This window comes from Pogoniulus pusillus, chromosome 17 (assembly GCF_015220805.1).
Source record: "Pogoniulus pusillus isolate bPogPus1 chromosome 17, bPogPus1.pri, whole genome shotgun sequence".
Classification (NCBI taxonomy): Eukaryota; Metazoa; Chordata; class Aves; order Piciformes; family Lybiidae; genus Pogoniulus; species Pogoniulus pusillus.
In genome coordinates this window covers 17075984-17101631 of record NC_087280.1, presented here as the reverse complement: position 1 = coordinate 17101631, position 25648 = coordinate 17075984, and the positions used below count along the sequence as shown (strand labels likewise).

Genomic DNA, 25648 nt, shown 5'->3' with positions numbered 1-25648 from the left:
AACCCAAAACTGAATGCAGGACTCAAGACGGGGTCTCACCAGGGCAGAGTAGAGGGGGAGGAGAACCTCCTTTGATCTGCTGGATACACTCTTCTTAATACAACCCAGGATTCCATTGGCCCTCTTGTCCACCAGGGCACATTGCTGTCCCATGGATAACTCAATATCCTTCTTGTAGTGAGGGCTTCAAACTGAACCCAGTACTTTAGGTGCAGTCTCACCAATGCCTAGTGCAAAGGGACAGTCATTCCCCTAAAACTCTGTATGTTTGATCATCCCTTTGCAGAGTAAAATCACAAGCCCCAGGTCACACACAGCCCTGACGGCTGTTTTTCCTGCACTGCTGCTTGATGTCACCTCCTGTGCACTGCCCCAGGGCTCGTAGCCATAAAAGGTATGTGGGATTTGGGTTCCAACATGAAGTAGCCCCACAACTATTGCCGCAACTCACCCGTCTCCGCAGTGGCTTCACAGCCCCAAGGGCACACAGAGATTTGGAATCCTCTGCACAGAGGCAGGCTGAGGCACGTTGCTGGGGACTTGTCTGACACAACACAGAGGTTTGCACAGAAGACGCTCAGTGGGAGAAGGAGAAAGCATCTTGAGGCTGGGATGGAGGCGAGGATGAGCTCTGACAGCGCATTGTGGAAGGCCATGGGTGAGATGCCCTTGTTTGAGAGTGGCCTTTTTCTAAGTGTCACCAAAACCAACACCTTAAAAAAGATCTTAGCGGCGAGGTGCTGGGGCACGTAATTACAGCACAAGAGTTTAAAAAGCTTGGGGTACGTGGCCAGAGGGCTACAAGAGATGTGATGTCTTCTAGATTACTAGCCCCTCCTTAGCTATGGCTGATGTGGCTTGAAAAGCTGTGCCCTTCCAGAAGGCCACTGCTCAGTGAAGATCTGTGACTCGGGAGGCTGGAGGAAGGCATCAGCACCGGGACCATCACCCTGTGGGCTACATGGCTAGAGCACACTTCAGTTCTCATGTCCCACTTGAGAGAAAACTCAAAAGTAGCCTGAAACTCAACGACGCCTGGAAGGTGTCACAGTCCTCACGAAGTACCGGCGTCACTGCCATCGCGACCAACACAGGAGGCATCTCTGGGGTGTACAGCTGCCTTATACAGTGACAGGAGGGCGCAGAAGCGGCTGTGCACGGCCTGGAGGGAACACACAACAACCCCAGGGGCCGAAGGGGAAACTGAAGCGCCAGCAGCAAACCACATCGAACCGCCCGGGGCGCCTCTGTGGGCCGTACGCAAGCGCAGTACCCAGAGCTCACCCCTTGAGGGCCGTGGAGCAGTACCAACGGCCCACCCGTGAGGGCTGAGGGAGCGGCGCGCAGGCGCGAAGGGCTCGGCGCACCCCCCCTGCAGTGCGCAGGCGCGAAGGGCTCCGCGCACCCCCCCGCAGTGCGCAGGCGCGGAGGGATCCGCGCACCCCCCCCCCCCCCGCAGTGCGCAGGCGCGCGGGAGCCCCCTGCCGCCCGGGACGCGGCGGGGCGCGCGCCATGGCGGGCCCGAGCCTGCGGCCGCACGTGCACTGGGCGCAGCGGCACCGCGAGCTGTACCTGCGCGTGGAGCTGAGCGACGTGCAGGTACCGGGGCGGGGGCACAGACACCGGCACCGGGGCGCGGACACCGGCACCGCGGGAGCGGGCGGCCCCGGCACCCCCTGCACCGGACCACCCATCCGCGGACCCCGCCGGGCTTGCGCGCTGGGCTGGGAGGGTTAACGTCAGCGCCGTGTGGAGGGATTGCACCGGGGAGGGGAGGCGTTGTGCGCGGGGGAACCTGGGGTCGTCGAGGCCCCGCGTTTCCCCGGTGTGGGGGCGTAAGGCGCCGCCGCCGCCTGACGCTTCTTCTCCCTCTGCAGCACCCGGACATCTCCATCACCGACAACGTGCTGCACTTCAGAGGTAAGGGTAGTGGCCTCCGGCCTGCAGAGGAGGCTCCTGCTAAGACACGGCAGCTCCAGGGGGCTGCTAGTGGAGCCTGGCCTGCCCCGGCGTGCGGGGTCCTCAGAGGAGAGCCTGAGGTGTTGGTCCCTATCGCTGCCCTTGGTGCTGGGCATGCAGGGATGTGTCCTGACACACACCCACATACAAAACGTTGTGTGCCAGTGCTGGTCGCAAGAGCAGGTGGTTTCTTATCTAAGTAAGATAGAAACTACATTTAAATATCAGTGACATTTCCCTGTGTCGTTGGTGTTCACCTCAACCCTGGAGATAACTTGAAGCACTCTTCCCTTTCACAAAGACTCCATTATCACACCTCTGCCGCTGAGTGATTTGAAAGGTAAAACAGGTCTCTCCCTAGAAGCTGGGTTTGTCTCAGCCAGGCAGCTGCACCTTGCAGCACATGGAACTCACACTGCTTAGCTGGCCCAGGGATAGTGTTTGGGATATGCTGTAGCTGGTTTTAGTTGGGTTTTCTCGTTTATTTGGTGCTTTTCTGTAAGCATTGTCTAGGAAATGCCACCACCCTGGTGAGCCACAGCTAGGGCCATTTGATAGGGTGGTGTTGTGCATCATGTTCACTGCTGGATCACTTTACAGCTTGGAAAGGTGGAAATTATACTCAGCATGCAGGTTTTCTGGAGCTCTTCTGGGGACAAGACCATAGAATGGTTTAGGTTGGAAGTGACCTCAAAGATCATTCAGTTTCAACCCCCTGCCATAGGCAGGGACACCTCCCACTAGAACAGGTCACTCAAGGCTTCATCCAACTGTATGTGGAAATGAGAGATTGTGGAAATGATTGATGAGCAGCCCTCTGGCTGCTGGGAGGGGACTCTCCATATAGTGCTCCTACAGATCCACCAGAGACCAGACTCTTCGGTTGTTTGCTTATTGATGCACGGGCTGGATCCTCCAAAAGCTAGGAATTATCAGCTGGATTCGAGTTATCTGTGAGCAGACTCTGGGGCACCTCTTTAGAGATTCTCCTACAGTGTCATCCCTGAAGCAAGGAGCCTTTTCCAGTATTGTGTGAGGTTGCAGCACTTCAGCTCCTGACTCCAGTGACTGCACCTGTGAGCAGCACTTTGGGCTGTGTGTGTCTTCCCTGCTGTGGTCTGGTTTCCTCTTGCCTCCCAGCAGGGCAGCAGGAAGGACTGTAAATAACCACTGGATTTTTCCGCGTGTAACATGGCCTTGGCAGGTGGGATGTGTGGAACTGGCTGGGACCTTCACACTGACTGATCGTTCTTGTCTTTCAGCTCAGGGTCATGGTGCCAAAGGGGACAACATCTACGAATTTGAGATCGAGTTCCTAGAACCAGTAGAGCCTAAAGTAAGCATTTTTACTTTTCTAATTCTTGTAAAGAGTAAGTAGTTTGGGAAAACCTTGAAAGGAGAATGGCTACACCTAAAGCTCACAATATGGTGTTTGGATTTTCCTGGTGACTCTGGAATTGATGCAAACTAAAAGCTGTCTCAGTCCTCACTACGAGTGCTCAGCCACCATCCTGCCTCAATGCAAATCACCTCACTGGAGCTAGTGCTTCTGTGGGTCAGCCTTAATAGAAACAAGGCCTTGCATGTGTCAGTTGTTAAACAGTACTTGTATATTTTTTTAAGGATTAAGGCAGCAAAATTATGAGAGAATCTGGCAGTGCATTGTCTGGTGCAGTCTTGATTGGGGAGCAGGGGAACACTGTGCTGTGAAGTTTCAGTGTAAGGTTTCCTGGCTTCTTTTGCAGGCTGATAAAATAAAGTCATGAGAATCATGCTTGTTTAGATTTCCTGGGCTCTCAGTACTGATATGCTGTGGCTCCTGTTGTAAGTATCTTGTAATTGTTGTTGCAGTCTGATAAGATAGAGTTTGGCTGGAAGAGCAGCCTCTTTGCGTCACTCATAGGTGGCTGTAAAGTCTGTCTGTACTTCTCAAAGTTGTTACGGACAAAGGAGAACTCTAGGCTCTGCTCCAAGTGCAGGATTTGTGCTGCTTACTCCTGGCTGCCTGTTGGAGGGATGGCTGCAGTTAGACTGGGAGCTGCTGTTCACCTCTGCTGCTTCAGCAGGGATTGTCCTCACCAAAGGGTGAATTTTTAGGGTCTCTCAGCAGGCAGGTTTCTTAGGTGGTTTCTACCAGGTGCTGACAAACAGTGAACATCTCTTAATTCCTGCATGTGGTCACCAGCTTGTCATCTGGTCTGTAAGGCAGTGGTTGTCTGGTCCATGATGTGGGGAGAGGTGCCCACCACCACCTGTGCTTGTCCTCAGTGCTGGCAGACACAGGCTGTGCTGGGAGCCAGGGCTGGGAAAGCAAATCCTTGCCTCTGCAGAGCAGCCTCCTTCTAAAAGTCTAGTGATGGAATCACTGTGGAAGGACTGGAGGGGAGCAGGCTTTGAAATCTGTAATTGCAGATGGTTGAGACCAGAAAGTATTGTAGTTGTGGATTTTCTCCTTCAGCTTTGATGTGTACCATGAGTGCTTATTGCTGGTGCCAGGCTAGCCACCAGTGGGAGATGGAGCCTCTGACAGGCAAGGACCAGGTGTTGGTAGCTGTAAATTACAGCTACAGCCTTTAAATGTTCTAGGAGGATCCAGACAGCCTTGACAGAGCAGTGCTAGTGTGATGTGCTTAGTTAAGAACATAGCCCGTGGCTCTTCTGCATCAGTTTCAGCTGGTTTGAGAGACAATTCCATGCAGGGCACCCTGGACTAGGCTTAGGGTGCGAAGGTGGTAGTAAGAGTGGGCATCCAGTGTCACAATCCTGTGAGCTGTAAGGATCGAGGGCTTCTGGGCTGCCATTATGAAGTGTGGCTGTAGTAGAGAGACCTCGTAGGGTGACAGTGATCACACCATCAGGTCTCACTAGCTCGCTGTTGTCTCTAGTGTTTCCTAAGGCTGTTAGGTCTTTACCTTGCTGTAGCAGATGTCACACAGGGTGCTTTGTTTTAGACATGTACTTGTGGCTGATGGCAGTGTGATTCTTACCACTGGCTAGAGGAAGTTGGTGGCTCACAGTACTAAACACAAGAAGGTCAAAATCCAAAATCATGGATTCAGCTTCGGAAGGCCAGCACGGAGGTTTGTGCTATAGATGTCTGTGGTGGGATGCAGTGGTGCTGTCTAGTATGGGCAGGATTTCAAGCTGCTTATCCAGCTGTACAGTCATTAGGGCTGCTATCTGAACTGGGCTGCCCTTTGCTCACATACTTGTGCTGCAGCCATCCATCTTTGGCTCCTTGGTAAGGAGAGCTTGGCTTTTGATTCAGTTTCAAGAGTTTGTTTCTTTGGACTTACTGCTGATGTGTGCTCCTGTGCCTACCCTCAGCCTGTATGCAGAGTGACTCAAAGGCAGCTGAACATCACTGTGCAGAAAAAAGAGAGCAGCTGGTGGGAGAGACTCACCAAGCAAGAGAAGCGTCCGCTCTTCCTTGCTCCTGACTTCGACCGCTGGTTAGATGAATCGGATGCCGAAATGGAACTGAGGGAGAAGGTCAGTCCAGTGGGCACGTGTGGCTTGTGCTGATAGCTACGAGGCAGAGGTAGCTGCTCTCCTGTGCTTGCACTTGAGTTCTTCATTCGCCTGGAGTTGTCTGGTGTGCTGATGATTGTTGCTGGTTTGCACAAAATGAAATGTACATGGAGAAGTGGTTAAACTGTTCAGAGTGTGAGCAGGAGTTCAGACATAGGCACACTTCTGGCAGCTTCACAGCCCTGTGTCTCATCCATATGAGGACCATATCAATGTGCTGTACAAAGGCCAGAGATGTCAGTCCCATGCACTGTTGTCTGGGAAGGAGGGATTTCCAAGGATCTTCCCTGAGTCCCTGGGCTGGCCCTGATGGTGCATTTTCACCATCTGGTAAGCTGCAGTGCCTATACTGCAGCAGGGAGGTGAAAGCAAGTCTTGGAAAAGGCTTAACAGAGCACATTTCTGAAAATCTGCTTTACAACAAGTGCTGCCCTATTTCCCCCCAGAGCCACTGAGCTGAGCAGGAGGAGAAAGGGCCAGTGTTATGCCAGAAGCCTGCCCGAAAGCAGCGGTGAAGGGCAGGCAGAGAGCCTGTGCTGCATATTCTCAGTTCCCTTGAGGTCATTGGTGGGTCATAAAATGTTTTAAAGGAACAACAGCTCTTAGAAACAGTAATAACTGAGAAATAACACAGAAAACAGCAGGCTTTTTCAGCAAAAGCATCTAATGATTAGGATAAAATGCATAGAGCAGACAAGATAACTAGTTAACACCCTCTAGCTTTTACTGTACCATAATTACTGGATGATGAATGTACTGTTTTATGCAGGTGAAAAATGTAAACCCTCTAGCAACTGGCTGCTTAGCTGAGTTTTAAACCCGCTAGCTTTGCAGTAGTATAGTTAACAAATCACTTGCTAATTACAGTAACAGTCTTTAAAACCTTATCCTTCATCTTAAGGAAGAAGAAAAGATTAACAAAATGAAAATAGAATCCAGAGTCCCAAAAGACCGTAAGTAACTGTACCTCTGTGCTGTGTAAGGTGGCCTTTAGAAACTTGCTGTCACTTGCTCTGTGTGTCAACCTCAAGCCAATTTTTGACTGGCTTAGCACATCTTGGAGGGGGGGATCTTTGTATTGGGAGCTACTGAGAAATGTAATAAAAATGAACTGCAGCTTCCAAGCAGTTTAAATCTGACTGCATCCCCAGTGCACACAGCAAGCCTGTCAATCAATAGTGTCCCTTGTCCATGTGAGATTTATTCTCACAGAAAGCCTGGTTTGCAGCTCTGCTTTTTGCAGCAGGGTTACCACTGCGCTCTGCTCACCTGCTGTGTTTGTTCCTGATTCTAGCTTTCAAACACCTGAAAAAGGGATACTTGGTCATGTATAACCTTGTACAGTTTTTGGGATTCTCTTGGATTTTTGTGAACATGACAGTACGACTCTTCATCTTAGGAAAAGGCAAGTAATAAGCACTATGTTGTTTACATGGTGGGGTGGAGTGGTGTTTTGGGGGCTTTTTAGTGCTATTTTTAATGCTTCCTAAACAGCGACTTCTAAAAGAAGAGTTATTTAGGAAAGAAAGTTAAATGCATCACTGAAGTGCACAACAGAACCCTCTCAAAAGCTGTCCCAGTGTCAAAGACAGGAAAATACTGTCCTCTTGTAAATCACAACTGTATATTTATAGATTCATAGAGCAGTTTGGGTTAGAAGGGACCTTGAAGATCATCTAGTTGCAGCCTCCTTGGCATTGGCAAGGACACCCTCCACTAGACTGTATTCTGATGAGTGCTACTTGCACTCTACCAAAACGATTTCTCAGTCAATTAGATGGAGCAGAATACCTTGCTGTGGTGGTGGTGTGAGCTGGGCAGAATATTCTGGTCTTAGAGCAAGAGTGATTCATTCTGTTGAGGTAGAGCACAATCCTTTTTGTGTGAAGTAATTACAGAAATAGCTCTTGATCCTTGTGTGTGTGAAATGGAGCACTTGAGCAGTGCTTCTGGCCTAACTGCTGTGACTTCAAGATAAGGCCTGTAACAAGGTTACATAATTGTGCGTAATTGCCGATTTTTCTTCCCAAAAGCAACTAGAATCCTGTTCTCAAAAGCTATGCTGCTGCACTAGGGAAATTAATTTGTTCCCTAAAATGGTTTCCTGTGTCTTACAGATTCCTTCTATGACACATTTCACACTATTGCTGACATGATGTACTTCTGTCAGACCCTGGCATTAATGGAGGTCATGAATTCACTAATAGGACTAGTCAAATCACCGCTGGTACCTGCTGTACTGCAGGTAATGTTTTAAGATTTTTCTCCTTGCTTCCCCATGTTTAAAGCAAATCTGGTTTATGCAAGCATTGACACTCCTAAAATAGTGATGCAACCTCACTGGTACTTTCACTAGAAAATGTATTATTCAAGAGGCAGGAATCTGTGCTTCCCAGTCTTAGCTGTGCCAGGCTGTCTTCTCTGATCTCCTAGGTGAGATAGGTCAGGACAGCAAAACCAAGATGCAGCTGCCAAAAGGTAAGTGGTTTTTTTTCATTTGGATCCAGTGCCCTTTTTCATCCTAGTTATAGTGGTTGTGCATGAAAATGCGGATAGGTGATTTAAGATGAATTCTCTTGGTTTGCACCTAAAACCAGCACAAAATGTGAGCTCGTAAGAAGCATGTCACAGCTCAGCTGCAGAGCTCATGATGTGCTCAGACTATGTGAAGAGTAGGTAACCCTATGTGTTTCTGACAGCAAGGACTTGCTCTTTCTTTTTGTGTGACTGTTCCTCAATTTGTTTTTCTTAAAACAGTTATTTGGAAGAAACTTTGTTTTGTTTGTTATCCTTGGAACCTTAGAAGAAATGCAGAGCAAACCTGTGGTGTTCTTCATATTTTATTTCTGGAGTATCATCGAGCTGTTCAGGTTTGTGGGATTTTTCTTCTAGCAGGTGTGTACAGAACAATGAGGTTGTTCCCTAAGAACTCTTGAAAGAAGATTTTGATCTTTGTATCTTTTGGAAGAGTGACACTACTGTGTTGGCTCCAGAGGGTAATACTGCTTTAGTCACAGACTGTCACAGCCTTCCTAGCTTGCTCCATCTGCTAAAAGCTGGGACAGGGCTACAATGTGGAATCAATCCTGCCCTGATCTTAGGGAAACCTGTTCCTTTTTCCCTTGAGGGCTGTGTTGCTTTGAATTTCCATTCTTGAGTGGAAATGCTCCATTTATCTTTCAGAAGTATTTTAAAAGGCTCATTAGGCAAGCCAAGCAGTTATAGTCATCCATTTGTGTCCCATCATGATCTGCAGGAACAAGCTTTTGAATACTCTTGTGTCATTTGGGAATTATGTTGACTATAAAGACTAATTCTAGTAGTAGCTTCCATTTTAAACAGTGCCTGCTTCTTCTCCCACTTTAGGTATCCATATTACATGCTGTCATGCATTGGTATTGAATGGAAGCCACTAACCTGGCTCCGTTACACTGCCTGGATCCCTCTCTACCCCTTAGGAGGCTTATCAGAAGGTATGTCCAAAGAAGTTTAATAAATAATTTAAGGCTTGGCAAATAACTCAAATAGAGTAAGCTAAGTACACCTTTGCTTTGAGTTGAACCAAATGTAAGAATTTTTTGTCTTATGAAATCAAGTATTTTTTTCACTGTGATGTGAGAAGAAGGCTTTCTTTTGGGCAATGGAGAGGGAAGTGAAGGCAAAAGGTTACATGAACAAATTGCACAAGAACATGCTCACCTCCTGCTGATCCAAAGCAGAGTATTTGTTTTCATCTGCTGGATGTGGCTTGGTCAGATGAGCTTGGGTTCACATCAGCTTAGAAATCCTGATGGTGTCTTATGGCACAAGACAGGCAGGGGCTCATTCTTCCTCTGAAAGCAGTATAGCCTGTTCTGAGATGGGCATGATGCTTGCCACACAGGGCTCTGCTCCTCTTCTGCTTGGACAGGGAGTGCTGTGTGGAAGCAACAGGCTCCTTAGTCTTGCTGTACCCATCTGGGAGGGTTTACACTGCATTCTTCTGTCAGCAGGTCTGGATTATTTTTAATAGGCATTTATTTAAGAAGCATATCACCACTCAGCTTCTATCTGTAAGCAATGTGGTGTAATTGTACCTGTCAGAACGTGTTTCTGTGAGCCAGGAGTACACCTGGGCAATGCCCAACACCAAGCACATAGAGGATTATGCCTGTGGATATTTCTGCACAGTAAATGCTGCTGGCATGAGGTCTGCAGGCTTCAGTTGTGTGGGAGAAAAGTGTCTCACCAGGTGAGTTGACTGTGATTAGAGTTTTCATAGCAGAGCTGCCTCATCCAGCTGCTCCCCATCCTGCTGCACGTTTCAAAAAACAGCTTCAAAACTGATAGAACTAATGACAGTTAGCAAATGAGAAAGGAATATCCTGAAAAAGTTGGTGTGGAGTGGGCAATTGTATGTTTTCTGTTTGCTAATGATGGTGGTCTTCTGCTTTCAGCCGTCGCTATCGTTCAGTCCATTCCAATCTTCAGTGAAACAGGGAAATTTAGCCTGGGATTGCCAAATCCACTGAATGTCACAATCCAGTTTTCATTTTTGCTTCAACTATACCTTATAGCCTTGTTTTTAGGTAAGATACTGAATTGTATTTTTCACTGTTGATGTAAAAAGGCAAATTTCCTCTGAACAAGTCTATTTTCAAAGGAAAATTAAATTCCTACAATCTTGGGGATCATAGCAATATGAAATTGATTGAGAGTAAGCATTATCCTTGTTCCTTTTGATGTAAACTAGTGGGAAGGGCACACACCTACAATTAGCACTGGTTAACCCCCTCAAGGAGGAGGTTTTGGTAACAAGTTAGCATTGTTTGCTGATCACTTGGGTTAAAAGAATGATTTTAGCATGTAACTTCAGAATACTGAGTTTCACCTGGTGTGTGAGCTTTGAAATGAGTTAGTGGAAGTCTGCATCTCATTTCAAATTAAAGCAATGCTTAACTAAACTGCTTTGTAGGATCACAGAGTTGCTTCTCTTGGAAAGAATCTCTAAGATCATTGAGTCCAACCATTGACCTAACACCACCATGGCCATTAAACCATGTCCCAATGTGCATGTCCCTGTATACCTCCAGGGTGTCTACCACCTCCCTGGGCAGCTTGTTCCAATGCCTGACCACTCCAATTTTTCCTTAGACTCAACCTAAACCTCCCTTGGCACAATTTCAGGCCATTTTTATCTCATTCTATCATGTGATATTAGGGAGAAGAGACCAGGTCCCACCTCTCTCCAACCTCATTTCAGGTAGTTGTGGGGAGCACTGAGATTTCCCCTCAATCTCCTCCGGACTAAATAATCTGTTGTCATTAATGCCACATTAATGGGCATTATTAAGGCTTTTTAAATAGCAGTGTATTTAAAGAGGAGTGGTGCTTGATATGCATTTGATTTCTGGTGTTACATTTTTAAGCCTAAGTTGACTTTGTACTGTGCACACCAGTTTGTTTGGGTCTCCACAACACAGAGTTGAACAACTAGGACGTTAAACTGGCCTTGGAGCAGATTTCTTCTTTTCACAGACATTCCTTAAAGGACACCTCTGATCCAGTTTCACTCTTGAAATACCTGTTGGGTCCTTTCCTAGCTTTGCACAGTCAGTGTTGCAGCTTCTTAAAGTGACAAACAACCAAACAGCCTGCAGCAGCTCTTGCATCACTCAGCAAGAAAACATTTGTGTTACCTTTCAGTGCTACACTCCCCATTAAATCATTGTGTGGTGGTTTTTTGGGGGTTTAAATTCAGTATAGCCATCTAGTATTAAAAAGACCATAGAATCACAAAATAGTTTGGGTTGGAGGGGTTCCAGGCCCTCCACCATGGTCAAGGACACCTTCTGCTAGACCAGATCGCTCAAGGTCTTGTCCAGACAGGGCCCCCCCTCCAGGAAGGGGACATCCACAACCTCCTATGGCAACCTGTTCCAGTGTCTCACCACCTTCACTGCCAAGAATTTCTAATCTCCAGAATAAATCTTGCAGCCATTGCCCCTTGTCCTATAACTGCAAGCCCTTGTAAAAAGTCCTTTCCCAGCTTTCTCATAGGCCCCCTGCAGGTACTGGAAGGCCACTGTACGATCTCCCTGGAGCCTTTTCTGGGCTGAACAGCCTCAGCTCTCTCAGGAGCTAGGCTTCAGCCCTTTGATCAACCTTTTGGCCTCCTCTGGGTCTGCTCCAGCAGTTCAGTGTTCTTCATGTGGTGGGGGCACCAGAACTGGACACAGTGCTCCAGGTGGGGTCTCATGAGAGCAGAGGGGCAGAATCACCTCCCTCCTCCTGCAGGCCACACATCTTTTGATGCAGCCCAGCACATGGTTGCCTATTGGGATGCAACAGCACACCACTGGCTCATGTTTTTTGTCACCTCACACCCCCAAGTCCTTCTCAGCACTGCACTCAAGCCACTCCCTGCCCAGCCTGTACCTGTGCTTGGATGCAGTGATGTCCTATCTAAACTCTTCTTTTTCAGGGGTATTTGTAAACTTCCGTCATCTTTACAAGCAAAGGAAACAGCACCTTGGACCAAAGAAGAGAAAGATGAAGTAAAGGAGGACTGCAATGCTTTCTTATCCAACTTCTCCCAATGACAAGATAAGCCTCTAATTCTTATTGCAATGTAAAGAATTTTGTAAAATCAGTTGATCACACTTGATTTCATGATTTCCTAGTGAGTTCAGTTAACATTCCCACAGCCTGTGTTTCCTTCCCTTCCAATCACCTATGCATGGCATTTACCACTGGACATTTAGACTTGTATCCTGTCAGCTACCAAATTAGAAATCCTATTATCTGCATATAATATGCTTCTGAGCAGTGGAGCAGCACTACCTAGAAATAGTGTTTATCTTTTAATTGGGTATTTGCTCTTTCAATATTGCATGCAGATAGGGCTTCTGATGTCGGGATATATTATTAGCTGTTCCTAGGGTGCATCTTGATGGCAGGAGGAGCACAGTCTGAGAGCACTGCAAGCAGTGTTTGGGTGCTTATTGATGGTTGGAGTAAGCCCTTTTTTGCAGCATACTGCTGCTGCAGAATTAGAGCTGGAAGTAGCTAATGCTGACTTCAATGCTACCAATTTAGTCTGTTTCTAGTTTAGCCTTAAGAGCATAGGAGTGCTGTGTGGATCCTAGCATTCCTGTAGCAACACATCCTGAGCCAGGCATTAGGGAAGGGAAGCTGCCACTCTGGGTCAGAAACACTTTCCTGATGGGTGATGCAAGCACTGAAACAGAACAAGGACAGGTACCAGCTTTCTCCTAGCACACGAACAAACCCAGTAGAACTCCGTCCCACCCACGCAGAGGGAAAAGGTGGAACTGTCAGGGGTGAACAGGGCTGCTCTGATCATTCCTAGCTGGGCTGTAGCTTCAGAAAGGCAGTGAAGATTGCTTTTCTCCTGAGGCTTAGGGCTGCAGCTGGGAAGCTGGTGTATATACTTTGTGGAATGGAGCAGTGAGGCAATTCAGGTCTCCTTTATCAAATCTCAGTAAGTGAGATTCCTCACGGTTTTTGAAGAGAGATTTTTCCTCTGTGCTTGCTTTAAATAACAACAACAAAAAAGAAGCTTGCCCCACATTCCAGGCCATCTACTCTCTCACCTGCAGAGATGTTTCAGTCACCTGTTTCAGATGCCTAAATTTCCACATGCCCTTCTCTACACCTAGCCTCCTATAGTTAATTTGTGATCCCTGTGGCCTACTTACAGCACTTTAGAAAACATACTAAAGGTTTGCTCCAAACTGTATTGTGGTTTTGAAGGACTTGCTTCACAACTGCTACTGCCCCCAGGGCACTGCAATGCCAGTAATCTGCAACAGGCACTGAAGTTGAGATTAGCTTAGTGCCATGCTACTATTTATCTTTTTCTACTGTAAAACAATATGAATCCTCAGCAAGTTGTTTTCTACTTATAAAAAACCAAACAGCTTACTGTGACATGGACCCTGTGATTGTACTGTAAAGGAAAGAATGTTACAAGGAACTAGTACAAGCTCCAAGTTGCATTTCACAAACTCTCTTCTGCCAACGAGAGGTATGATGCAACCTCTCGGTAGTGATACCTGGGACTCCCACTCAAAGGAGAGTGCAGCTTTACTCAGGAGAGCTGAGCATTATTTACACACATGATACTTCACTTAGCACACACTGTACCTATGTTGGAATGGAACAGCAAGGATCACTTTCATACTTTAATTTCTTCACTGGGTATTTGAACTTCTGTTATGAAATCCATATGTATTCATACATTGTATTTCTCAGTGAAATTGTGGTACCTAGTGCAAGCTGTCATGGATCTTAATACTACTGAATTTTAGTCCTTCAGAAAGAATGTGTTTCTATTAATAAAGATTTACATCCAATTTTGGCTTTAGTTCAGTGACTTGGTTTTTTCTCTAACAAGTTCTGTAATTTAACTCTTGTGATAAGCAGCTGGGAGCTAAGCTGTCACCAGGTCAGTTCTAGGCCACCTCGCCCAGTTGCTATGAAAATGGAACAAATCCAACTTAAAATGAAGAATTACTCTTTATTAATATTACACAAATAAAACCCATGTCTGACCAGAGTAGTCTACTTTCACAAGCATAAGCACTGCAATGCAAGTGATAACTCATTGGGACAGTACAGACTGGTTTTTGCTGGGCAGAAAATCAGTGACAACACAGTGGAGTGAGCTGTGTGTCTGATCTTGCACAGTGACTTGCAGGTGTTCTTTGGACTAGTCAAGTCAGGCTATGAAGGATAATAGCTGCCTTTTAAGATCCTTTTACCAGTGAGATCAGGTATGTAGTGACTGCATTTTGAGAAGGCCAAAAGCCAGGAGCAGCGTGGTGCCCGTGATGGCTTTTTCTGTCTCCTCATATGCACCAAGTAACTTCCATCCACCATCCAACACAGTAAGTGACTTCCCAGTTTCCAGGCCTAACTAAAGCCACCAAAAACCAGCCACATTTATTTGGAGGGCTCTGAGGCAGGTAAGGGACCCCATTTCGAGAGGAAGTTCTCCCAGTAGTAATTAAACAGGCCTCAGAAAGTAAACAGGACACAAAAATTGAAACCAGTGGAGTCTTCATCTACAGCAGCTCTGAAAATGGAGACTTCACATTCTTTCAGTGCTGCTACTGGAAAAGTCTGTCTGCAGTGGAGCAATGTTCTGATCATAGGCAGCATATTCTGATGCTCCAGTACTTGCCACTTTGAGCTGCTGAGCAGCGTGTGTGAGCTGGAAGGCTGCGTCAGGATGAGCCGTGTCAGGAAGCAGGGTGCACTCCCTCTCCAGCATGTCTGCTACGCCTTTCAGGAGGTCCAAGAAGCCCAAGGCCAGAGCTGCCTTCCGTAACCGATTAAGTTCCTGGGAAGAGGGGAAAAAAATACCTTTTAAAGTCAACATAAGCCTTCAGGCAACAGCTCTGTTTCTTTGTTTTTTAAAGGCAAGCTCATCCACTTCAAGGACAGGAAGCTGAGTGATCGGTACAGCTGCTGCAGGTGGAAGGTGTCCCTGCCCATGGCAGGGGCATTGGAACTAGATGTTGGAAAAGACCTTTAAGATCAAGTCTAGCCATTATCTAACTCTACCAAAGCTGGTGCTAAATCATCTTCCTCAGCACCACAACTCTGCATCTTATTTGCCACTCTCCTAAGAGAACATGGTGGCAGAGAAACCAGACTCCCTTGTCTCACCATAACTAGTCAGTAAAACAGACCCTGGATGTCCCTTTCATTACAGAACCACTTAGGGGTTTGAGAAGCCCTCCAAGCCTGCACAGACCACACCACTGACACAAACAGTGTGTGTTCCCCTCTCAAATGCCCTAGGACCACTATGGATCACACACAGGCCATCCTGAAATGGAATGTTACTCACTTTATAGAAGGTTTGAGTTTTTTCAGGAAGCTTCCTTGCATTCCTCAAGATCTTCTGTACATCTGTCTGCCGAGAAGAAAAACAAATAAAATCTTGGCAACTGCAAATAAAATCTTCCCCCAATTGCTGGGGAAGCTGCAGGAAAAAAAATCCTCATTCACTTGATAAATTATTCTGATCATTGACAAGACTGCAGCTCACAAAGGCTGCAGCATAAATGGTAATTATACTCAATCCAATAAAGTAGGCCAGATGCTACACCGAAGATTCAGCTTTCGTTAAACATGCTGTGCTTTCTGATTGCATTTTCATCATGGCACTGTAAAGAGGCAGCATTTATATAAATGAAAGAAAAGCAATAAAGCAATTGCATTAAACAGACGTCTAAGACGTGCACAGGCTCCACTTTGCTGCTAAGGTGGCTGCTGATCATCAAAGCATCAGGTCCAAACCCTGTATCATTACCTGGAGGCCACTTGGTTTAATCCACACGGTAACGTTCTGTGCGTAACTGCGTTTGTTCTTGGGTTGCAAGGGGAAAGGACTTTTGTTGTCATCCTCTCCATATGGATTTTCTTTGGCATCTGAGAGAAAAAAAGAAAATGAACAGAGTTTAACAGCTGAGATTTGGCCAAGGTCACCCACACAACACAATGTGGAGGAATTAAGTGAGTGTGGCCAGTACCTGAAATGGGTCCAAGCTGTGCCATCTTCCCTAGCCATGGAAGGGGCTCAGGACCAGGCTCAAAGAGTGACATCATGAGGTTTGACTTCTTCTTGCTGTCAGCTTGTGAATAGAGCATTCCATACCACTCTGGCCTATTGAAAAGAGCAAATTCCCACAGATGAAAATTTTCCACCACTCTTCACCTAGAATTTGCCTCCCTCCCACTGTATAGAGGCTCAGTGCAATTTACAGCGGCAGAGGCAGATCCACCATTACAAACCCACAGCTTTGTCTAGCAGTGTAGAGTTCTGGTATAGAATACAGATCTAAATAAGCATCATTTATAAATAAAGCACAGAAGAGCAGAGTAAGAATTTTCAGGCAGACATCCAGCTCCATACCCCAACTGGACGACAGCCACCATGCCTTCCACTTTCAGGCTGCCATGTAACAAAACACAGAAGTTGGGGATTTTCCCAGCAATCTGGTTAGCTGAATTCTCATCTTCAGTGTCATCTGTGATCCCAGGTCCCACCTCATCACCTTCTGGGGAAGAATAAAAGCAAACAAAGAGACAACATAAGGATAAATTCAAACACCCTGGTTCCATGACAAGTATTTTCTGCCATGGAAGAGTTAATGAATACTTCTGTACAAGAACAGCTGCTAGATGAACTGTCTGGGCCCTGTGGCACTATCATGTTATATAAATACTCTGCCTCATCCTACTCACAAAACAGAGTTACCAAAAACTGCAAATAAAACCGCTTTGAAATAAAACTGCAAGTGAAAGGAAACAACACCAAGAGTCTTGAAAGAAATACATGTCTGCTTCTGAACCAAAAGCAGCCTGAATTTAAAGATCACAGAAATGTCAGGGTTGAAAGTGACCTCAAAGATCACCCAGTTCCAACCCCCCTGCCATGGACAGGGATACCTCATACTAGACCAAGATCTCCTCTCCTATGCAATCTGTGGTCATTATGAGAAACTTACTATATTTCAGCAGCTGGAATACAGCTGTTTGAGCAGATGGTATTTTCTATGATGAAAGGCCTAGCAAGACAAGAGTGTTTAATACAGAGGTGAAAGCCTGCCTCGAGCTTTCATTCTTCACCAGGAGAAATCTGACTTTCTCTTTACTCCAAGGCAAAGGAAAGGGGAAGTTCTTCTTACCATAGGCTGATGCACTGTTGCATCACATATTCCACAGTCCATAACTATTTTCAGCATGTTCTACTAGTAATGATGCTATAAAGACTGTTACTAACTTCTAACCTATTAACTTTCTGAAGAATACAGTATTCAAAAAAGAAAGGGCATATGTTCAAGGTCTTAATTTTAACATAACCACACAAATATGTCCTTAGAAACACCTGGCATTTTGATAAAACAAAGCCTGCCTTCTAGTCTAAACCACCACACACATTCTAAACTACTACAGACATTCCAAGTGAAGCTTAAAGCAGTTTTTGCTAGAAGAGACAAAACTTGCTCACCTCTGTTAAGTGCAATGGGCAGTACCAAGTGTCTGGACAGGACAGGAGGGCTAGAAATGTCAGCTATATCCACAAACCCAACAATTTCTAGATCTGTGGGGAGACCACAGGTTTAAGTCAGATTCTGAAACAGCTTAAACATGGTCAATGTAACTTCTTACACCACGGTGTTTCATGCAGCAGTGACTAGAAGGAGCACAAGAGCCCCAACCTTGACCAAGGTGTCTTAAGTTCTATTAAGATAGAGATATTCATATGTAATAACCACAGCACTTTTAAGATGAGAATGTAACTTTCATGACACACATGCTGCACATGATCTGTGCTGCTACACAAACACAGAATTGTGCACATAGTTTTTTACACTGCATCCAAACCATTTCCATTTTACAGATTCAGAAAGAGAAAAAACAAAAGAGTAAACCAAATTTACTAGTTTTGAACTGAACTGACATCACAGAACTCCTATCAGCTCTCTAGGAGGTTGAGTCCCAGTGGGGCATGTTCCCAAGGCTAGAAAGACTGAGTTGTGGTTCTTGAGTTGTGTATACTTACTGGAAGTTTAAATGCAGCTCCACCACAAACCCACAGATTGCACTGGGTTGGAAGGGACACTCAAAGGTCACCTTGTCCAACACCCCCTGCAGTAAGCAGGGACATCAACCAGATCAGGTTGCTCAGGGCCCCATCAGGTTTGACCTTGCATGTCTCCAGGGATGGGGCCTCCACCACATCTCTGGGCAACTTGTTCCACAATTTCACGATTCTCATGGTGAAGAATTTCCTCCTTACATCTAACCTGAATCTAGTTTGCTTACAGTCACCCCTGAAGCTACCCATCTCACAAGAGCTTTGGCATTTGGTGGTAAATGACTGAGTCAGCCATGTCCTCCAAGCTCAGCCTTGTCCAATTTTCTCCCCACCTCTTGGCTGCAAGAGGTGGGTTCATGTTTCCATGTGAACGTTTTGGTGTGGGGTTTAAGATGAGCCTTTGGCCAGCTGTGTGCTGGCAGAGATGTAGAAAGTATCTTCTCTGTAAACTCTATTCTGCATGAAGCACAGTGACACATGTTGTGCTCCAGCTATGGACACAGGTCCATATGCATATGGCAGAATTAAAATTGATTTCATAAATCTCAGTCTTTTCTAGTGCTGCCTCATCAATTCTTCTCAACTCTGCTACTAGAGGGTTCCTTAAAGAAACCTCCAGAAAGATGCCAGTTTCTCTAACCTGACAGAGTCTATCTGATAAAGGCAATTCTAACACCAAATACAGCCCTTTCTCCAATCCCATATGAATCTTATGGGAGTATTCATGGAAAGCATCCTGTACCTGCTATCCAGTCTTTCCCCCTACAAATTTACACCCTGAGGTTTCAAAGTGCCTCTATCCTCCTCCAGCCCTTTACCAAGTACACATGGCTGAAACAGGACCACGTTCTCATCCCCTGCTGCAATCTATGCCAAAAATGACACAGAGAAAAAGTGGATGAAACAGTAACTATACAGTGTAACAAGTGGTAATGAAAAGCTGGAATTCAAATGGATTGAAGTAAAAAAGCCATTGAAGATTTGTTACCTGTATTAATTACTTTAGGAATGGGGTCAATTTCTTCATCTATAACGAAAGGTTCTGGTCTGGGAAACACTTGCACATCAGATGTTAAGTGTCCACACTTGAGAACAGCATGGAATGGTGTATAAGCCAGGTCTATTAGCTTTCTAGGACACAATCAGTTATTATTAAAGAAAATATAAGACATAAGAAACGAGAAGGGATTGTCTAAAACACACTAACAGCTCCCAAAACTTTAGTTTATACAATTACAATTAATTCAATAGTTTAAAAATTGCTTAAATTACAAAACAACACATTTTCACAGTGATGGCAAATGAGCAATTCCTATGCAAACTGGTGTCTTCTCTCTGCCAATCATGCTATGATTTGGTTACATAATCATTAAAATTAATATTGATCTTGACCAGTGAAGGTCATGAGGAAAATACATCATCATGAACAAAAAGGAAAAGAAAGGCTAACGACAACATTTCACATCATCAGATTTCTTACTGTGTTTGTCTGCCTTTACAGACACAAAGTGGAAACACTCACACAAAGGTGTATTATCTACAAGGCTACTTACCCAAACATTGACTGCACATTCTTCAGGCAAAGGGGTCCATCAATGGTGAAAATTTGTCCTTCCCCATTGTTTAAATCTATCAGCCGCTCCAGACAGTCCAAGGAGTCTGTACTTTGAAGCTGAATAAAAATTGGAGTGGAATATTTCTGTTTTCATTTTACACTCTTCTTTTATTAATAGAAAATAAAGACCACAATAAAAATCATCTGACTGGATGCTATCATGGCTTTTGTTATCCCACTCCTCTCTGAATAAATGAATATTCTTGGTCTCCCAGGAAATGTGCTCCTTGTGTTGCATTTACGAGACCAGATGCCACACCTGGCTTAGTGACAAGTCCTCATAGAACATCTCAAGTTGGAAGGACCCATCCAGTCTAACTCCCTGTACACTGCTTTATCATGTTAGGCTCTGCTTTGAAACCACATTCAAGCAACCTGAAATCCCAGCAGCTCTCACTCTTCAAGAGCACAGGAATGCCTTAACTTCTCTAACGTGTTCTTGGCAATGTTAAGTTTCCAGCTCCTTCAGGATAATGTAATTTTTAGGAGGGAATGCAGATATAATTCTTTCAAATACTTAGAGAATGCTTATGAAAGCAACCAAATCTATCAGTAAATGAAGATTTATTGTATTTTTTTTCTAGTTATTCTGATGTGTAAACAATGCTTCAGCTTAATCAAGAGGATCACCCTTGATAGAGACCTTGAAGCTGAAATATCTATTGCATGCCTAAGTAGAAAATCCTCCTGTGAGGGACAGAAGGACATAGGTGTTGAGTCAAAAGCAATGCTATTAATAAAACCTAATCTTTAGTCTATATAGGCTTCTTTTAAAATGGTTTTTTGTTCAAGAGCATTCAAACTGCTGTGGGGATTTAAAAACATACAGAGATTTTTAAAGCTACAGAGATTTTCAAAGGTGCCTCGAGGAAAAGAAAAAAGTCACCTTTCCTTCCAAGCTGAGCAAAGTTGGTTTGGAGACTTTAGAGTTTTGCTCATTCACGTTCCTATGTAAAGCAGTTGTTGTTTCAAGTGTTGAGCATCTTTGCAACAGAACTCATTTGTTCAAGAATTTAATTGTAGATTAGGTAAAGCCCCCCAAAGCCTTCAGTGCAATTAAATGAAGTTAGTAATACAAACAATCAAAATTATACCATATCCCTCAGGGGGAAACCAACATGAGTAATAAGGATTATGATACTGCTAATTATTATTATCTACTAATAGTAATAGACAATAATAGTGCAATAAGAAACTTTTAAAAGGGTATTACAGTTACATTTTCCTAAATAAGTAACACTAAGCCACCAGAACATCAACGAAACCTTAAAACTAAGCACAAAAACCTCAAAATACGTTTTGTGCTGACCTGATCATTAGTTCAGGGGAGAAAAACAACTATCCAAGACAAGAAAGGAGAAGGTACATGTTAAAGACATCACCTCTTCGAGATTTGCCATGCACATGACATAGAGCTTGGATGGGAACGGGAAGGGCAGTGGAAACCGGTTGCTTTCGCTCCGCTGGTTGTGAGTAGCCAGCGAGTGCCGTAGGGAGCCTCTGCCGATCCCCAAGCAGCCATCAGTGACAAGGACAACCTTGAGTGAAAGAGGACAGATCAGCATTTACAAGACAAGGCAAGCTTCTATCTGTAGGGGGCAACTAGAAACCAACACATCTCAGTAGCCTCCCTACTGGTATACACTTCTGTACAGATAATCCCAGCTCATATGGGGATTTCCTCCACTGAGCTCGGGAAAGAGTGTGAGTAAAACCTCCAGACAAAGCAACACACATGAGAAGCTGAGGATTTAACCACTGCAATGTAGACCGTGTCTGTGGTGTATGTACATTTTGTTGCAATTAAGCAATTGCACTAAAATTTGTATTTCATAAACAGAAACACATGATGGTGTGCATAAACCTGGCCGTTTTGAAGTGTACGCCAGAAAAACGGTGATTATACAACCTAAAAAGGCAGCCTGCTGCTGCTGCTGGACTCAAGGACTTTGGGTTGATTTTCAAACAGAAGACATAGCTCATTTCTTCTGCAGAGTCTGGAGGGTGAGTCAACTTCCCCTGCAAGCCACAGGAGCCATATAAAATGTAGTATAAATCACCAGAATTCTTTGCAAGCAAATACAGCTGCAGCATGTTCACATTTTGCAGCAGAAGTCCACATTTTTTTCCATTCAGCTGCATGTCCAAGCATGCAACTGAAAGCTTGTGGAAAGCTGCACTGATAGGTTATGCTGAATAATGAAACACTTCACAGCCAGCTGAGACCCAGTCATTTCCAGAGTAGTAAAGCAGCTCTTCTTTCAACACAGCAGGCATTATTTTTGGCTGAGGTAAGGACTGTCAAATCTGGTTGAAATCCAGCACATATCTGCTGAAGCCAGATTTGTATTCTCTCTTCATCCCAAATCTCTCTCTTTGGCAGTCTCCTCAGTTGCCACCTGAACTGTCGCTCCCCAGTAACATTTTTCACTATTACAAGATTCTACACAGTCCATTCCCCACTGCCTTTCACCAGCCCAGCACCTGAAACTCCAGTAAAACAAGCCATGGCACAAATGAAAGACCAGATTGTTGAGATCTATCTATGCTTGGTTTTTACTTCTCTTCAGTTCTTTGCTTTGATGTCTGCTTTCCCAAGGCACCATTTATCCTCGTTAGATTGTGAAGCATTGCCTAACCAGTAAGCCTCTATCTTTTCTCCTGGAGGAATACTGTTGCAGACATCTTCCCAGCTCACTGAGCTGCAAAATTACTGAACTTCAAGCCTAACCCAAAATCCAGCAGGCTCTGAAGTATCAGAAAAATGAAGGCTAGGAGCAGACTTTGGTGTAAGAGGCAAAGCAAATTCAGAAGGGTAAGAGCTGCAAGGGCTGAATGGAGTTGTGTGAGCAGATGCACACATGACTCATGAGGGAAAGAAGACAAGTCAAAACACACTCAGCAGTAGTCCCATGCTTTTGCTTGAGATCTGGAACTGTTACAAGCCCTGGAAGAGACCAGGTGCTGGTGGAGAAAGGTTACTCTGTGTGACTATACCCTTTCCAAACCAACTGAGGCTCTTGGAACAGATGACTGCTTCCAGAACAAAAGCCAAACCTGCAAAACAGCACTCTTGAGCCAGATTTCATAATCCATTGTAATACACACTGGACAGGAAGCTGCCTGGATTTTTGCTGCTAAATATTTTAATAAAGGTATTCTGTTCAGATTCCAGATACAGTCCAAATATTAATTATTTGTCTTCCTGTAGCACCAATACATGTGAGAGTATTTAATGTTTTCAAATTACATTTCCACATTTCCATCTCCAGGGATTACTGAGAACGTACTGGATGCTAAGAATAGTGAAATCAGTCATACCTGACATGGAATTGCTGCACCCCATTCCTGCTGGACAATATTGCAAACTCCTAGGAGTGCTGACTCTAAACAGGTTTTGTCATAATCATCCATGTTACTCAGGGCTTCCTGTGAAAACAAACACCACTGTCATTGCTGGGTGAAATATCACTGTGTGGAAACACAGAAAAGTAATCCACTGTGGTTCTGTTGCAGATGAGTTTGTTTACTTTGTAATGTGTTGTCTTCTATGACCTGCAAAGTTAAAAAAAATAAAATCAAAAGTAACATAAAAGAAATAATGAACAATATCATGAGATGACAACCACAGCTGACTTTGAAGGAATTATAAACACAGCTCTTACAGATTAAAAAAAACCCTTTGCATGCCTCAAAGAAACAGTAAAGTCAAAAACTGAAGCAATGTCTGATGTGAAAGCTTTAGTCTATAAAATATTCTCCCACGTGTCAGAGCAGTTTTAACTGCTTAGAAATTCAAAAAAGTAAACAAGGAGCTTGCCTCACAATAAGTCTTTGCTAGAGAGAGTGACAAAATCAAAAACTCATGTCCACATCCCTCTGCACCCATAAACCAGCTTTTGCCTTTATGATGAAAACTCTGCACTTAACATATCATCAATTGCAAGGGCGCGAACAAAACTAATATGGGAGAAGTGCTTGGCTGAGTTCTTGGCTCTCACAAGTTTCTCAAATGGAATTTGAGGAGCAAAATTGAAAGAGAATGCACTGGCATCCATCTGCTAAAATGCAAAGTTAACACAAAGTATTTTTTTAAATCTGTGTGTCCCACAACACACAAACCTGGGCAGCCTGTTCCAGGACTTGACAAGCTCTTCACCCTTTCAAGTAACAACCCTTTTATATATAATAACTAGGTGCAGAGGCACAATTTTTACTGAACTCACAGACTTTCAATGTCTTATTGCATTCATGTGAAATTAACTTCTTGGACTTCCTTCTTTCCATTCTCTCCCAAACTCCCATCACATTCATGAGGCAGAAAGTCACTCATTCTCATTTTCGCTCCATTTCAACTGGTACATGCTCTTAAAATCACCTTCTCTCTGCTAAATTACAGAATTACAGAATGGTAAGGGTTGGAAAGGGCCCCTGAAAATCCAGTGAAAGCTCCTTGCTAAAGCAGGATCACCTAGAAGCAAATCATAGAATCAACCAGGTTGGAAGAGACCTCCAAGATCATCCAGTCCAACCTATCCCCCAGCCCTATCCAGTCAACCAGACCATGGCACTAAGTGCCTCATCCAGGCTTTTCTTGAACACCTCCAGGGACAGTGCCTCCACCACCTCCCTGGGCAGCCCATTCCAATGGCAAATCATGTCCACGCAGGTTTTGAATGCCTTCAGAGATAGAGAGACTCCACAACCCTGACTCAAAATCCTTCAAACTGGCAACTAGAGATAAAACCATGACCATCAGAGAGCCACTTAAAGAGCTTCATCAGGCAGCCCTTTCCTCAGTCTCCACTTTTAACCTAATTAGCCACACTCCAGTGGTTACTTGCAAAGGTACTATTTGTCAAGCAGAAAAACATTTCAGAAGCATTGATTTCACGTGTCCTTAACCTATGAATAAACCACTCAGCTGAAGAGTGCTCAGCATGAAACCACACAGCTTCACTGTGATTTAGAAACAGGCAAGGTTTGTTTGTTTGCTTGTTTAGCGTTGGCAGCTTCCTGTGTTTGTGCTTCCCTCCTACCTGGAGCGTGTTGTAATCTCTCGTGAAGGGCACCATCAGCTCCCAGAGCGAGGAGAACACCACCAAGGCCGTGAACTCCAGCTTGTAGTTGGTCGCCATGTGCTCGAACAGCATGGTCAGGCCGTGCACTGCCAGGTGTTTCCTCTGGTACTCCTCGGAGCCCTCCACTGACACCGGCCGTGTCATGGAGAGAGACACGTCCATCACCACCACCGTCGGCATGATGAGCTGCTCCTCTGCTACCCTCTCGCAGAACGGTGATCCCCTGTACGGAGGCGTAGAAAAAAGCCACACATCGTTACCGAAGCAGCAGTCAGAGAGCAGCACATCTCACCCTCTGACACCGGCCCCCCCGTGCAGCAGGCACAGCAACAGTTACCCTGGGGAAATGTGGACTCTAGCACGGATCAAGGCCACGGATCTGCTCCGCAGCTCCACGCAGCATCACCCAGCTGCCCGCAAAGGCCCGCAAACGCGAGCGCAGCCAGGGCTAGGCCCCGAGGCTGGCACAGAAGCAGCACTGGCACTCCGAGGGCCCAGGAGAGCCCCCAGCAGGGAGCCGGCGGTCCCTCCAAGCCTGCCTCCTCGGCGGGGCCTCTCCCGGGGGCTGCTCGGTGCGTTTCGGGCTGAGAGAAGGAAGGGAAATGCTGTTACGCACTCCCCGCCCGCCGAGCCGCCATACGTCCGCCGCTGAAAGCGCTCCCCCGGCACGCCGCGGCCGGGGTGGGGAGGGGCCGGGCGCACACAGCCCCGGCCTGGCCCGCACCAAGCAGCGGGGACAGCAACATCCGCGGCAGTGACAGCAGGAGAAGACCGTAACACTGCACACGTTTGGGGCAGCGGCACAGCTAGGTGCCAGAATGGTGAAAAAGTTTCAGTTCCTAAAGG

The 25648-nt window shown here is 45.4% G+C and overlaps 2 protein-coding genes across 2 annotated transcripts; one reads left to right on the top strand and one right to left on the bottom strand.

Moving 5' to 3' along the window:
* The first annotated feature begins 1472 nt into the window (after positions 1-1472).
* On the top strand, positions 1473-13847 carry HACD3 (3-hydroxyacyl-CoA dehydratase 3). Its single transcript, XM_064157947.1, has 11 exons — positions 1473-1599; positions 1878-1920; positions 3222-3295; positions 5287-5451; positions 6392-6443; positions 6785-6895; positions 7608-7735; positions 8248-8360; positions 8857-8963; positions 9927-10058; positions 11954-13847. The coding sequence occupies exons 1-11, from the start codon at positions 1513-1515 to the stop codon at positions 12028-12030; spliced, it is 1089 nt and encodes a 362-aa protein (XP_064014017.1). The 5' UTR covers positions 1473-1512; the 3' UTR covers positions 12031-13847.
* Positions 13848-13991: 144 nt separating this feature from the next.
* Positions 13992-25436, bottom strand: INTS14 (integrator complex subunit 14). Its single transcript, XM_064157946.1, has 12 exons — positions 25140-25436; positions 24761-25025; positions 23043-23150; positions 21104-21259; positions 19660-19778; positions 19095-19237; positions 17516-17608; positions 16418-16562; positions 16035-16168; positions 15815-15933; positions 15350-15415; positions 13992-14836 (listed from the first exon to the last, which is right to left on the bottom strand). The coding sequence occupies exons 2-12, from the start codon at positions 24980-24982 to the stop codon at positions 14585-14587; spliced, it is 1557 nt and encodes a 518-aa protein (XP_064014016.1). The 5' UTR covers positions 24983-25025; positions 25140-25436; the 3' UTR covers positions 13992-14584.
* Positions 25437-25648: the final 212 nt, after the last annotated feature.

Coding starts and splice junctions, on each gene's coding strand:
- HACD3 (XM_064157947.1), top strand. CDS start 1,513: ATGGCGGGCCCGAGCCTGCGGCCGCACGTGCACTGGGCGCAGCGGCAC. Junction 1,600..1,877: donor TGGAGCTGAGCGACGTGCAG/GTACCGGGGCGG, acceptor CTCCCTCTGCAG/CACCCGGACATCTCCATCAC. Junction 1,921..3,221: donor CAACGTGCTGCACTTCAGAG/GTAAGGGTAGTG, acceptor CTTGTCTTTCAG/CTCAGGGTCATGGTGCCAAA.
- INTS14 (XM_064157946.1), bottom strand. CDS start 24,982: ATGCCGACGGTGGTGGTGATGGACGTGTCTCTCTCCATGACACGGCCG. Junction 16,563..17,515: donor GCCCATTGCACTTAACAGAG/GTGAGCAAGTTT, acceptor ATTCTTCCCCAG/AAGGTGATGAGGTGGGACCT. Junction 16,169..16,417: donor GTGGCTGTCGTCCAGTTGGG/GTATGGAGCTGG, acceptor TCTTTTCAATAG/GCCAGAGTGGTATGGAATGC.